Here is a 15,066-nt window from a genome sequence, read left to right as displayed (position 1 = left end):
CATTTAAATGTTGATCATATTGTTTATTTGTAGATCTAACTTTGCCAAACATTTCTGCTGTTTACAGTTTATCTTTATATTCAATAATATTCAAGATAATAACCAAAAACTGCAAAATTTCCTTAAAATTACCAATTTAGTGGCAGCAACCCAACAATGGATTGTTAGATTCGTCTGAAAATTTCAGGGCTGATAGATCATGACCTATTGAACATTTTGAACTATGAAAAATTTGCTTTTAATGCTTTAGTTTTTGAGATATAAGCCAAAAACTGCATTTGACCCCTATGTTCTATTTTTAGCCGTAGCGGCCATGTTTGTTGATGGATCAAAACTTCGGATACAATTTAGAAAGTAGATACACCAACGAACATTCAGTTAAGGTTTGAGAGTATTTGGCCCAGTTGTTTCAGAGGAGAAGATTTTTTAAATTTAAGCAAGTTTGATGAACAAATAGAGCAAATTTGTCTTTAAAGGGCAATAACTCCTTAAGCGGTCAATTGACAATATTGGTCATGTAAACTTTTTTGTAGATCTTACTTTGCTGAACATTTTTGCTGTTTACAGTTTATCTTTATCTTCAATAATATTCAAGATAATAAACCAAAACTGCAAAATTTCCTTAAAATTACCAATTAAGTGGCAGCAACCCAACAATGGATTGTTAGATTCATCTGGAAATTTCAGGGCAGATAGATCTTGACCTGATAAACACTTTTACCCCATGTCAGATTTGCTCTAAATGCTTTTGTTTTTGAGATATAAGCCAAAAACTGCATTTGACCCCTATGTTCTATTTTTAGCCATGGCGACCATGTTTGTTGATGGATCAAAACTTTGGATACAATTTATAAACTAGATACCCTAAGGAACATTCAGTTAAAGTTTGGAAGTATTTGGCCAAGTAATTTCAGAGGAGAAGATTCTTGAAATAGTTTATGACGACGACAGACGACGACGGACGCCAAGTGATGGCATAAGCTCACATGGCTATGCCAAGTGAGCTAAAAAAAGTTAGGAGTGCTAAGATGTTTCATTTTATTAATAACCCTCGATTTTGTAAAATGAAATTACTAACACATGTGACTAATACAGAGTTTACAATTTCCTAGATTTTAAATCCATTTTCCTGTGTTTATCATGAAATGAAGTAAAAGGAAGGGGAACAAAGTGAGACCAATTTTGTCCAAAAATAAACCATTTAAAAAAAATTCCTGATTTAACAAATGAAATGACAAGTTATATAATGAAGTGCAATATTATTTACAATACATTAATATGACTCACATTAAGATGAAAATAATAAGTATATTGGCATGATCTTATTAGTGGCAAACAAAAGTTTGGGCTACACTTGTGCTATATATTTTAGTCTGAAAAAGATTTGTGAAATTTTTGGCTTTCAGCTATGACATCATATTAAGTCAACAAGAAATAGCTACTAAAACAATTTTTTGTAAATTTTTGTACATTTAGGTAACTTGCAATTAGTTTCTTTGGCCAAATATAAATCAAAATGTTAATAAGTGAAACATGACAATCTCAATTACCTGAGAAATTGGCATTTATGATCAATCAACAGGTTAAATTTTTAATTCAAAAGTTTACAATATGACTCATTTATAATCATTTAAAACAAAAAATTAAACATTATTATTGGTCTCTATTTTTATTTTAAGACTAATTTTATTGCTGTCCTTCAGTAGAATTGTCAACGTCTGAACTGTTTAACACTTTGTCACTGTAGTCTAATGGTAAACTTTTGTGTATAAATTGCTCCTGTCCGTCAGCAAAATCTGCAGCTGCTTGTCCATGTCCTTGTAAAAGCCATTTGGATGTTAGTAACCCTTCAACTCCTACTGGTCCCCTAGCATGGATCCTTGTTGTACTGATGCCTACCTCTGCTCCTACAGAAAAAATATAATGTTTTAATGAATATATAAATAGCATAATATATTGATGTTGAGTGACAACCACTGAGCTATCTAAAAATAATTCTGCAATTTCTAATAAAATTGGAAATGAAGCTAGTAATTGTATATAATATCATTGTGAATATTTTGAGGATTCAATTCATAATAATTCTTTTGTGGTAGTTAGTTTCATGCGTCGAGAATGAGTTCACCTTTTATATCAATATTGGTTGCAAAGTATTCATGAAGGGTTTACATGCATTGTTACTTTTTTCCGAAATGAAAATAGATTGTGTTCTGATGATGCATGTCTCCAACAAATGCAGCAGTACTTGAAGGGTATTTCTTCTGAAGTTGCATAAAATCTAACAGTTTTTACAACAGTAAGTTAATTATAATATTGATTAAACCTGTCACATAGCTGTCAACTGACCCGTATTCTGCGGGTGTGACCCGAGATTTTCACAATTCTGAGGGATCACCCGCCGGGTCATTGAAATAACCCGGGAATTCCGAAAATGACCCGATTTCACCCGTATTTCTTAGCCTTGAGATTGATTTCATAAGTAATATTCAATTGAAATACCGGCAAATTCGTAATTCTTCCATGAACAATAAGTTCATCTAGCTATGTTAAGTGTCAAATTAAGTGACCCGTTAAGTGCATGGCTTCACTTGACAGCTTTGGTGTCAAACACACTGTTAATTAACACCAATTACCTTAGCTTTAGGTCGTAAATAAATTTTTGTTTACAAAAATATTTCAACTAAGATTTACTTCCCCTTATTTTTCACCATTTAAGAATTGAATGCTTCTTTTTGTAAATTTATAGGGTTGTAAAAGAGTTGACCGAAGTACATTTTGTATGAAGTGTGGAAGCGCTTCATTCTAAAAATGTACGCACAGTTACAAAAAGAAGCATTCAATACTTATAATTACATTTTTTAGCTAGGATTATAAAAACACGATTTTCATGAAGTTAAATTTTTAAATTCACCTGTGCACTTTATTGTGGAACCTCGTGTCATCATGAATGAAATGTTATTGTCTCATGCAACTGCTTACGAAATAACATGTGATGTGCAATTAGCCAATCAGAATAACGTATTATAATGAAACATACATCTAATGTAATTATTTAAAAATATTACTTATATTTACGTGTTATGGGTGAAAAAGATTTAATAATATAAATATAAAATTCAAATACATATTGCAAAATAACTTATCATTATTTTTATACCTTTATACAATTTTTGAAAAATAGTTGAAAATTATATTTTACATTTATACTTCCTTTAACTTTGTCAAATCCTAATTTCCTTATAAGCTTAGTTAAGGCAAGTTTAAATGCTACATAGCCAGTAGTGTCAAACCTTTTAAAATTACATATGAATAGTAGTATTTGATAAGCTCTTTATTATGTTCAGTTTGCCCTTTTGCAGCACCACTATAGATAGTTAAGCAACAACATAAGACTGTGTTACTCAAATTAATAAAATGCATTGATGTTTTGGTATCTTTGATTTACATTTTAAGAAAATGTACCATTAATACTGAAATTCTGCTCGAAAAAGTTTGTACGCGTTATGACCTGAGATTTGATTCTTCAATGCAGGTCATGACCTGCATTTTCATCATCACAGGTTGACAGGTATGCTGTCAGCAGTAAGAAGAAAACTTTATTCAATACATTGTACTTACCTAGACCAAATCTGTAACCATCAGCAAATCTTGTACTGGCATTGTGAAATACACAGGCACTGTCTACACCTTTCAAAAACTCACTAGCATAGTGTTCTGAAAAATGGATTAAAACTAATAGTCAAGAATGTTTGTCCAACAATGGAGAAGATGCAGTATATAATCTTGATTAAAAAGTTGTAAAAATAATAAATTTAAACAATTAAATTTTTCTTCAAAAATGCTTAAAATGTAACTTTACAAAACAAGTAGCCTTATAAAAATTATGCTTATAAATGCTAAAAAAAAATAAACATGAATGAAGAATCTTATATGATTTTTTAACATGACCCAAGTCATTAGCCCCTGGCCTTTGTAAGTCTTGTACCAAATAGTCATTTTTTTAGTATTATATGTTTTTGGGAGTTTTCTTTTTCACTGAACTAGTACACAATTTTGTTTAAGGGCCAGCTGAAGCATGCCTTTGGGTGGGGGATTTTCTGGCTTTGTTGAGAACCCATTGGTGGCCTGTGGCAATTTTCTGCTCTTTGGTCAGGTTGTTGTCTCTTTAAGATATTCCCCATTCTCCATTTTATATACTTTGATCATTGCTGGAAGTTGTATGGTGACATATACTTGCTATTAACATTGATCAATTGCCATACATTTATTTCTTTGTAGTATAGATAACTCTTTAAAAATCACTGGATGTCTGTCTGTACAATTCTTGCCAGGTTTTTATAAAACTAAATCATAGTTTTATATCAGCAATGTTTAAAATCAGTGCTAATCATACTTTTTTTGTTATGTTATGCACCATGGAATTAGTCATTTTATTGAAAATTGTGTTGTATTTGCTCTCAAGCCTCTGGTAAATTTTTGTTTTTGTTTTGAAAAACTAGAAGTTGGTATCCATTAAAAAAATCATTTCTTTTAAAAGGAAATAATACCATTATCAGTAATTATAACATCTGTGTGTGAACTGCTGTATTTATTTATATGGTTGACAGCTTCGGTGGTATTTTCTACGATTTCCATGGTCAATTCTAATCCTCCGTATTCTTTATGTAAGGAAACAGCAGGTGGTGGTCCAAACTTTAAAACACTGGCCATTCTAGGTCCAGCATATATCTTCACCTGACAATACAATAAAGTTTATAAAGATTAACAAACTAATGCTAATTGTAGAGGAAGAATGTATTATAGGTCCCAGATGGTTAAGCACCACATTACAAAAAGCATGCCAATTAATTAGGCAAGTGTAATGTATTTACCTTATGAAGGTTTAAATATCGATTTTTCTTAGCTTCTTGTTTTTTTGGTAACCACGGAAATTAAAAAAAAATAATATGTTCCATTACAAACAATATCAATCTTCAAATATATAATGACATTTTTTCAACAATTTGGTGAAGTTTCAGCTCATATTGAATAAGTGTTACAAATGAACATCTTATCAAAAATTTGGTAAAAACATTTAAAGATAGCAACAGTTTCAACAACTGCTAGACCATCCAGTTTCATTTCGTTTAGAAAATTGATAATGGTATTTTTTTTTGGCAATACATGTATACATACCTAATAGCAGAAAAAATGACATCGAAAATTCAAGAAAAATGTGCAGAAATTTGACATTTTTTATGCAATTAGTCCTCGGGCTATAAATTCAGCAAAGTGATCAACTGGAACCAAACCAGAAAGTAATCTGTAAATTCTAGGACTATATATTTGTACCAAATATTTAATCAATTCACTGAAATACAGCTTTGCCGCATATAATATTGAAATTTATTTGTTTGCATCTCAATGTCTGTAAAGTAGTAACAATTGTATAGCAAACATTTGTGTGACCGATTACATTTTAATTAATGTATAAATATTATGCTATAATGTACTTACCCCTTCGCTCTTTAACATGTCTAAAAGTGTCTCAAAGAAAGTTGACTTTAGTAGATGTTTGTTGACTAGGACGGTTTCTACTGCATTACATGCGGAAGGATAGTCACACTTAGAATCTCTCACTGAAAAATAGAAGTCAGATCAATATAGTCAGGCGAATTCAGCAAAACAAACAAAATTTATAAACATTTATTAATTTTGAAATGCCTAAATTTCCCCCCCCCAGCTTATTCTATAATGGAATATGGTACCAGAGATCTTCACAAGGACCTTTTCTTGACATTTTGCAAAAAAAAAAGTCAATTTTGAATTCACACTTTTGAGTATTTCCCATTGATCTCATTAGTGTACTTTCAATCATTACTTTTAACAGATTACCAACTGTACAATGGAGGTATTGAAATAAGATGGTTGGTACAAAAACTTAATCTTACAAAGACTATAACTTTACTCAATATTCTCCACTTTCCTTTCTTAGCAGACTTAAATTATGAAAGTATAATAGTATTTACCGATCTTTAGTGCCATGTCGTGATTGGCTTCTTTATCTATATAGACATGACAGACCCCTTCACTGTGGCCAAGGACTGGTATCCCTTTACTGGCAGCCTGGATCTTAGCTATCATATCACTAGATCCCCTGGGTATCACAAGGTCTATGTAGTTTGTCATCTGTAATAAATCTTCTATGTCTTCTTTCCTGCTCACCTGTAAATATCAAATATATTACCCCTCCTGTCTTTGTTGGCTAGTTAATTTATTTTCAATCATACCACACCTTTTTTTATCTATATGTAGCCTAGGACAAGCAAACCAAGGCCTAGTGAATATTAAAATTGAATGGAATCCAAGTATAAAAGTTATGTTAGCTAAAGAAGTTTTATTATATTTGAAAACAGTAATTTTTTGGGGGGGTGAACGATCATTTATATTTGACATAAATTATTACCAGTTTGTTGTTTGTGTGCCATCTATGTATTTATCAATAGATTTGTAAACTAGAGGCTCTAAAGAGCCTGTGTCGCTCACCTTGGTTTATGTGAATATTAAACAAAGGAAGCAGATGGATTCATGACAAAATTGTGTTTTGGTGATAGTGATGTGTTTGTAAATCTTACTGTAATAAACTGTCTTGCTGCTTACAATTATCTCTATCTATAATGAACTTGGCCCAGTAGTTTCAGTGGAAAATGTTAATAAAAATTTACAAATTTTATGAAAAGTGTTAAAAATTGACTATAAAGGACAATTACTCCTTAGGGGGTCAATTGAACATTTTGGTCATGTTGACTTATTTGTCAATCCTACTTTGCTGAACATTATTGATGTTTACAGTTTATCTCTATCTATAATAATATTCAAGATAATAACCAAAAACAGCAAAATTTCCTTAAAATTACCAATTCAGGGGCAGCAACCCAACAAAGGGTTGTACGATTCGTCTGAAAATATTAGAGCAGATAGATCTTGACCTGATAAACAATTATATCCCATGTCAGATTTGCTCTAAATGCTTTGGTTTTTGAGTTATAAGCCAAAAACTGCATTTTACCCCTATGTTCTATTTTTAGCCATGGTGGCCATCTTGGTTGGTTGACCAGGTCAAGCCACACATTTTTTAAACTAGATACCCCAATAATGATTGTGGCCAAGTTTGGATTAATTTGGCCCAAAAGTTTCAGAGGAGAAGATTTTTGTAAAAGATAACTTAGATTTACGAAAAATGGTTAAAAATTGACTATAAAGGGCAATAACTCCTAAAGGGGTCAACTGACCATTTCGGTCATGTTGACTTATTTGTTAATCTTACTTTGATGAACATTATTGCTGTTTACAGTTTATCTCTATCTATAATAATATTCAAGATAATAACCAAAAACAGCAAAATTTCCTTAAAATTACCAATTCAGGGGCAGCAACCCAACAAAGGGTTGTCCGATTCATCTGAAAATTTCAGAGCAGATAGATCTTGACCTGATAAACAAGTGTACCCTATGTCAGATTTGCTCTAAATGCTTTGGTTTTTGAGTTATAAGCCAAAAACTGCATTTTACCCCTATGTCCTATTTTTAGCCATGGCGGCCATCTTGGTTGGTCGACCGGGTCACGCCACACATTTTTTAAACTAGATATCCCAATAATGATTGTGGCCAAGTTTGGATTAATTTGGCCCAAAAGTTTCAGAGGAGAAGATTTTTCTAAAAGCTAACGACGACGGACGACGACGGACGACGGACGACGACGCCGGACGCCAAGTGATGGGAAAAGCTCACTTGGCCCTTCGGGCCAGGTGAGCTAAAAAAGAAAGAAAATACTAAAGCAGGTTTGAAACTTTATCCCTCATGATCACCAGGCTGAAGAAAAAAATTCAATTCATTAGCCATATCTTATAGAATATCAAAAATGTATATAGATTTCATGAAAAATGTTGTCATTCTAAAAGGAGAAGGTGAGGTAAGATCTGAGTTTTGTGACATATTTCAATGTTTTTTTCTTCAATTATCCAAATCTGCCCTCCACCAATAGTTGAAAGCTGTTAAAAGCATCTAATTTCAGAGTATATATAGCTTTTAAATAGGCATCTGAAACTTATCCCTTGTTCACTTCTCTACTGTACCTCATTTATCTGTAAAATCACAAATTACTCAATTCAGACCGTTGTCACCTTTTTTTCAGGATGTTCAATATGTTATTTCAAAATTACAAGCTATTTAAAAGACTGGTATTTACAGATTCTACCAGTACATAGAGTGTGATACAACATTATCCACTCAAGACAATAAAATTGCTTTTAAAATATTTAAAATTTAACAGACCAGAGCAGATAAATATTGTATTGCAGGATTCGGTGGTGGAATCTGTTGTCACAATGGGAAATTCAGAACAAAAGCAATAAAAATTGATGTCAGGAGAAAAGGATAAATCGAGTTAGAATTAGAGAATAAAGGGCTGCGCTTTAGAGCAAGATACGCCCGTTGCTCTTTTAACTTGTCTTTTATGCTTTAAATGAATTTATATGATCAACTTGAAATAGTGTGAGCCCTGTCAAATACCCCCCTCCCCAAATAATAAATAAAAATGCACAAAAAATTGGCACTATTAAGGTCAATAGATATAAACAATTTATCAAATTTGCATAAAATTTTGTGAAAGTGTTAGTTATTGTCCCAAAATTGGAAAATCCCCCCTTTTTTAAGCATAAAAATTCATAACACGGAAAAATGTAAAATCTGAAATTTATAAAAATTGAAAGGGAGCTTACACCAATAGATATAAACAATTCACCAAAGTTTTATGGACATTGGTGAAAGCCTTTTTGAGTTATTGTCCGAAGTGTCAAAAATACCCCTTTTTTTTTTATGAATAAAGCCCTATAAATCCAAAACTTAAAATCTGAAATTTATAAAAATTAAAAGGGAGCTTATATCAATAGATATAAACAATTCACCAAAGTTTCATGGACATTGGTGAAAGCCTTTTTGAGTTATTGTCCGAAGTGTTGAAAATCCCCCCTTTTTTATGAATAAAGCCCCATAAATCCAAAACTTAAAATCTGAAATGAAAAAAAAAACAAAAGGGAGCTTACATCAATAGATATAAACAATTCACTTGAGTTTCATGGAAATTGGTGAAAATGTTTTTGAGTTATTGTCCGAAGTGTGGACGACGGACGGACGGTACGACGGACGGATGGACAGACAACGGTATACCATAATACGTCCTGTCTTAAAGACGGGCGTATAAAAATTGATAGTATATAAATAATAGAACTTATACAACAGAAAAAAAAAATGGGAATGTGTCCCCATGGACACAAATGATGAACCTGATTGCATCAATGTTATAATGGGACATATAACATAAGAAAGGTAAAAGTGATGCTACCTGAATTTGTACTTAATCTGAGTTTTCTGGTAGTTAGCATTGTGAATAATTTTCATATCATTTGGTTGAGACAAACTTAAGTGAAAAAGAGAAAAGATAAATTCAGCAATTCTTCCATTTGTAAAGGGGCATAACTCTTGAATGGTAGATGTGACACCAGATGAATTTTAAATTGATCTGTGTTTAGTGGTAATAAGCATAGTGTATATTAGTTTTATAACATTTAGTTGAGACAAACCAAAAGTTAGAGAATGAAATGAAAAATTTGTAAAAGGGCATAACTCTGGAACGATTAAAGTGATGCAACTGAGATTCAAACTTGATCTATGTTTTATGGTAATAAGGATTATGTATAGGTTTCATAACATGTGGTTAAGGTAAACTAAAGTAAAGGAACAGATATGAAAACTTCAGCAATTTTTTCAGCAATTTTTCCATTTGTAAAGGGGCATAACTCTAGAATAAATTAAGTGACGCAACCCAATATTGAAACTCAATCTGTGTTTTGTGGAAATAAGCATTGTTTATAAATTTCATAACATTTGGTTGAGGCAAACAAAGTTAGAGAACCTTTGTGACTTACAGATGGATAAAGGTAAAACTTAATTTACCACATAAAGTAGTCTTTTTTTTAGCAATAGGAAATTTCAATAAAAATGCTTATTTGTGACCTTTTTTTGGCCCCTTATTCCTAAACTGCTGTGACCAAAACTCTTAAAATCAATCCTAACCTTCCTTTTATAGTTATAAACCTTATGTTAAAACTTAATAGATTTCTGTTTACTTATACCAAAGTAATTGTGTGAAAACCAAATGTCTTCGGACGATTACGACGACCAAGCCAATGTCATACCAAAATACGACCAAAAATTTTCCAATTTTTGCGGTCGTTTAAAAACTGCACTTGACCCCTATGTTCTATTTTTTAGCCATGGCAGTCATGTTTGTCGATGGATTAAAACTTTGGATACAATTTATAAACTAAATACCCTAAGAAACATCTAGTTAAAGATTAAAGGTATTTGGCCCAGTAGTTTCAGGGGAGACGATTTTCTAAATAGTTTACAATGACAGACGAAGACAGACAACAGATGAATGCCAAGTGATGACATTACTTCACATGGGACCCAAAGGGGCCCTTGTGAGCTCAAAATAAGAGCAGTTAACTTCCTTAACAGGGGCCTTTCTAGATGTATATTGTATGGATTATGGCTCAATGCTGAAGGCCATAATGTGACCTGCTATTGTTATCATCCTTGCCCTTTAGTTGTTAGGTCTTTTCAGTTGTATCATTGTCAATCATTCCACATCATATTTCATGACTTGAACTTAGTTTTGAAAAAGAATGTATACCGGTATTTTAAACTCGAAATGGCCAAGATAATAGGAAATTCACACCTTGATTCGGTTAAACTGTCAATGCAAAATGGTATTTTTTAACAATTTTATAATCTGTCATGTGATTTGACAAGTAAATTCCTTATTAAAATAAGTTTTCAGTCAATAATAATTTATCTAGTAAAAGCATCATGCTAGATCGTAAGCTGAAAGTATTGAGGTTATGTCAAAAACAAGCAATGAATAAGTCAATCAATGTTTATATTAGTGCTTAGGATTGACAAAGTTGATTGCTTATCATTTTAGGTCAACAGAATTTGATTAAACAGACAATAAACTATAAAAAAAAATAGAAACTCTTTTGATTCATAATACTGAGTAGCCCATCAAATCAAGATTTTCATGCAATTATTTTCCTACATTGAAATATTCTTTTCAGCATGTATGTAAATTGAAAAATAGCATTTGTTTATTATTTTCCATGATTGATTGGGTATATTCACTATTTTCCATGATTGATTGGGTATATTCACTATTTCCCATGATTGATTGGGTATATTCACTATTTCCCATGATTGATTGGGTATATTCACTATTTCCCATAATTGACAGAGTATATAAACTTACCAGAGCTACTGTTTCTTTAGGAACAAAAGGTTCTAATGCCTCTTCCACCAATTCATGTAATAATTTATTACTGTTAGATGCTTCCTTTCCTCCTTTTAGTAACAAACCATTAGCACTACTAATAGCCAGAGCAGCAACCTAACAATAGATTTACATATGTGATTTAGTATTTTTAAAATATATGGCAAGAATAAAACAAATACTTGTGTATCTCTTGGTGTCATACCACCAATTAAAAGTCCCTATCTGTTAAACCAAATTTTGCAATTTTAACAGCTTTCTATATATTTTACCTTAAGTTTAACTTCATAGAAACTAGGTACATACATGCAAAATCATATAAGAAAGAAGAGAGCTCCCGAAAGGAGGTACCACTAAAAATAACCCCTGGTTTTCTGGAAATCTTAAATTAGTATACCATGGAGCGCATTAATCCTCAATTTTAAATGCAAACTCCTAGACAGGTAAAATTTGGCTCAAAATGTTTTTCAAAAGTTTCATTTCTGCAAAATTGTTGGTTAGTTTAGGTGAACAATGACATCAAATGCACTATTTTTTTGTCCGAGTAGGCCTACTTTCACATACCTTCTAAATTTGAGAAAGTAGTTGGTGGTATGACACCTCTTCTAACAAGCTTGGAAACATTTAAAAAGTACTGGGAAGGATGGGAGGGCTCAATGAAACTATTACTCAACAACACAATAATCAAGGAACACATCTAGTTGTTAATATGAAGTCTTCATAAAGTAAGTAATAGAAAGCTGGGACAAGTTTTAAATAACAGGTCCTTGTTGACAACAAAAGATAGCATACCTGTGGGAGTGCATCTGGACGAGATTCAAATATGACCATCAGTACACCTATTGGTGCAGTAACCTGACAAAGTTCTAAACCCTCAGCTACTTGAGTTCTTCTGGTTACTCTGCCAACAATAGAATCACAGGTTTTAGCTATCTGTTTCAGTCCTGTATGTAATGTCTTCAGCTTCTTTTCATTTAACACAAGTCTTGATATTAACACATCGTCTACTCCTGTAATAATAAATAACGCATTGTTTACTCTTGTTATAACAATAATGTGCCCCATCCACCCCCATCATTTTCTACCTTCAGTGGACTGTGAAAATGGGGTAAAATCTCTAATTTGGCATTAAAATCAGAAAGATCATATCATAGGAAACATGTTTACAAGTTGCTTGGACTTCAACTTCATCAAAAACTACCTCGACCAAAATATTTAACCTGAAGCGGGACAGACGAAGGAACCGACGAACAAACATACTAACGAAAGGACTGACGGACAGACCAGAAAACATAATGCCCCTAAATGGGACATAAAAATTGACACACTGTCTACTCCTGTAAGAAAAATTAACACACTGTCTACTTTTATTATAAAATTAACACATTGTTTAATCTTGAAAAAATATTAACACATTGTCTACCCTTGTAATAATAGTCCCACTGTCTATATCACTCTGTTCAGCTCTTAATATTATTCCTTATCATGTCTTTGTGACGTCAAATACGTTGACCCGCCCTTAATAACTTTGACCCGGACATATCAGCGACGTCATAATGTTTGAACCGACGTTAATAACTTTGACCCGAACTTATCAAGTTATCTTTTGTGTGCTGGTGAAACAAAGAAAACACTTCTGAAACACGCAAATATAGCCCGATAAATTGATTATCAGATTATCTGCATATTGATATTGTAAAATATCAGCTGCTTGACATTATATGAAGGCTTTTTGATCTCGTTCGCTACGCTCACTCGACAAAAAGCCTCATATAATGTCTCGCAGCTGATATTTTACGATATCAACATGTAGATAAACTGATAATCGGCACACACATTGTCTTCTCTTGTAATAATAGTTAACACATTGTCTACTCTTGTAATAATAAATAACACTACCAGTACATATAATTAAATTGCCAAAAAAATCCATTGGAAAATAGACATACAAATCAATTAATCAATTAAATGAGAATGCCTCTTCAAGATTTTCACCTTTCCAACTCAAACCAGATGCTCCGCAGGGCGTAGCTTTATACGACCGCAGAGGTTGAACCCTGAACGGTTGGGGCAAGTATGGACACAACATTCAAGCTGGATTCCGCTCTAAATTTGGATTGTGATTAAATAGTTGACACAGCATAGGTTTCTGACACAGAATGAATATTTTCAAATGAACTTAAAATTTTTGTTTTCTCTTAGAGCAATTCACTATGCTGTTGAATATTAATCCTCTCAAAAAAATGTTTGAAGAAATTTTCTTTTTATTTATGAAATTTCAAACGAGAAAAATTGAACCCAATTTTTTATTCACATCCCCCTTTCCCTTATTCCAAAACTAATTTCAATTAAAATATTCTAATGGAGTTTGCAACAATTACTACTCATTTAAATACATCATAAAATATTAAGATGTAAAAAAACTGCTTGTAATCACTGAATGGTAAAGATTATTTAAATTTATCAGTTGGTAGTAAAAAGTGAATATACATTGTATATTGTATGTAACAAAGATTTAAGTTGATTCAGGACAAAGAAAGATAACTCCAATTAAAAAAAATTCTTGCAGATATTTCTTGCTTACTTCACTGGACAAAGAAAGATAACTCTTAATTAAAAAAAAAATTGCTATTTCACAATATTGTGAAATTAGATATTTCTTGCCATTGCACAATACTGTGCAATTGAAAAGACTTGCTATTGCACAATACTTAATATAATAATTTTAGATCCTGATTTGGACCAACTTGAAAACTGGGCCCATAATCAAAAATCTAAGTACATTTTTATATTCAGCATATCAAAGAGGCCCAAGAATTTAATTTTTGTTAAAATCAAACTTAGTTTAATTTTGGACCCTTTGCACTTTAATTTAGACCAATTTTAAAACTTGACCAAAAATTAAGAATCTACATACACAGTTAGATTTGGCATAACAAAGAACCCCAATTATTCAATTTTTGATGAAATCAAATAATGTTTAATTTTGGACCTCGATTTGGGCCAACTTGAAAACTGGGCCAATAATCAAAAATCTAAGTACATTTTTAGATTCAGCATTTCAAAGAACCCCAAGGTTTCAATTTTTGTTAAAATCAAACTAAGTTTAATTTTGGACCCTTTGGACCATAATGTTGACCAATTTGAAAACGGGACCAAAAATTAAGAATCTACATACACAGTTAGATTCGGCATATCAAAGAACCCCAATTATTCAATTTTGATGAAATCAAACAAAGTTTAATTTTGGACCCTTTGGGCCCCTTTTTCCTTAACTGTTGGGACCAAAACTCCCAAAATCAATACCAACCTTCCTTATATGGTCATAAACCTTGTGTTTAAATTTCATAGATTTCTATTTACTTATACTAACGCTATGGTTCGAAAACCAAGAAAAATGCTTATTTGGGTCCCTTTTTGGTCCCTAATTCCTAAACTGTTGGGACCGAAACTCCCAAAATCAATACCAACCTTCCTTTTTTGGTCATAAACATTGTGTTTAAATTTCATTGATTTCTATTTACTTTAACTAAAGTTATTGTGCGAAAACCAAGAATAATGCTTATTTGGGCCCTTTTTTGGCCCCTAATTCCTAAACTGTTGAAACCAAAACTCCCAAAATCAATCCCAACCTTTCTTTTGTGGTCATAAACCTTGTGTCAAAATTTCATAGATTTCTATTAACTTAAACTAAAGTTA

At 32.0% G+C, this 15,066-nt stretch overlaps 1 protein-coding gene across 5 annotated transcripts in view; it reads right to left on the bottom strand.

The window, feature by feature from the left end:
• Positions 1-1,031: 1,031 nt before the first annotated feature.
• LOC134715841 (delta-1-pyrroline-5-carboxylate synthase-like) overlaps positions 1,032-15,066 on the bottom strand; it is a 35,321-nt gene continuing 21,286 nt past the window's right edge. For 4 of the 5 annotated variants that reach the window (XM_063578343.1, XM_063578340.1, XM_063578342.1 and 1 more), the window contains exons 9-15: positions 12,160-12,377; positions 11,347-11,484; positions 6,009-6,204; positions 5,497-5,618; positions 4,548-4,734; positions 3,619-3,714; positions 1,032-1,907 (exon numbers count right to left, since the gene is read on the bottom strand). In XM_063578343.1, coding sequence (XP_063434413.1) covers positions 1,687-1,907; positions 3,619-3,714; positions 4,548-4,734; positions 5,497-5,618; positions 6,009-6,204; positions 11,347-11,484; positions 12,160-12,377 — 1,178 coding nt within the window. In that variant the 3' untranslated portion in view covers positions 1,032-1,686. The remainder of the gene's footprint in view (positions 1,908-3,618; positions 3,715-4,547; positions 4,735-5,496; positions 5,619-6,008; positions 6,205-11,346; positions 11,485-12,159; positions 12,378-15,066) is intronic. The other variant, XM_063578341.1, reaches the window with a different exon arrangement.

The sequence above is a fragment of the Mytilus trossulus genome, chromosome 4 (assembly GCF_036588685.1).
Source record: "Mytilus trossulus isolate FHL-02 chromosome 4, PNRI_Mtr1.1.1.hap1, whole genome shotgun sequence".
Classification (NCBI taxonomy): domain Eukaryota; kingdom Metazoa; phylum Mollusca; class Bivalvia; order Mytilida; family Mytilidae; genus Mytilus; species Mytilus trossulus.
This window is presented reverse-complemented; position numbering and strand designations above follow the sequence as displayed.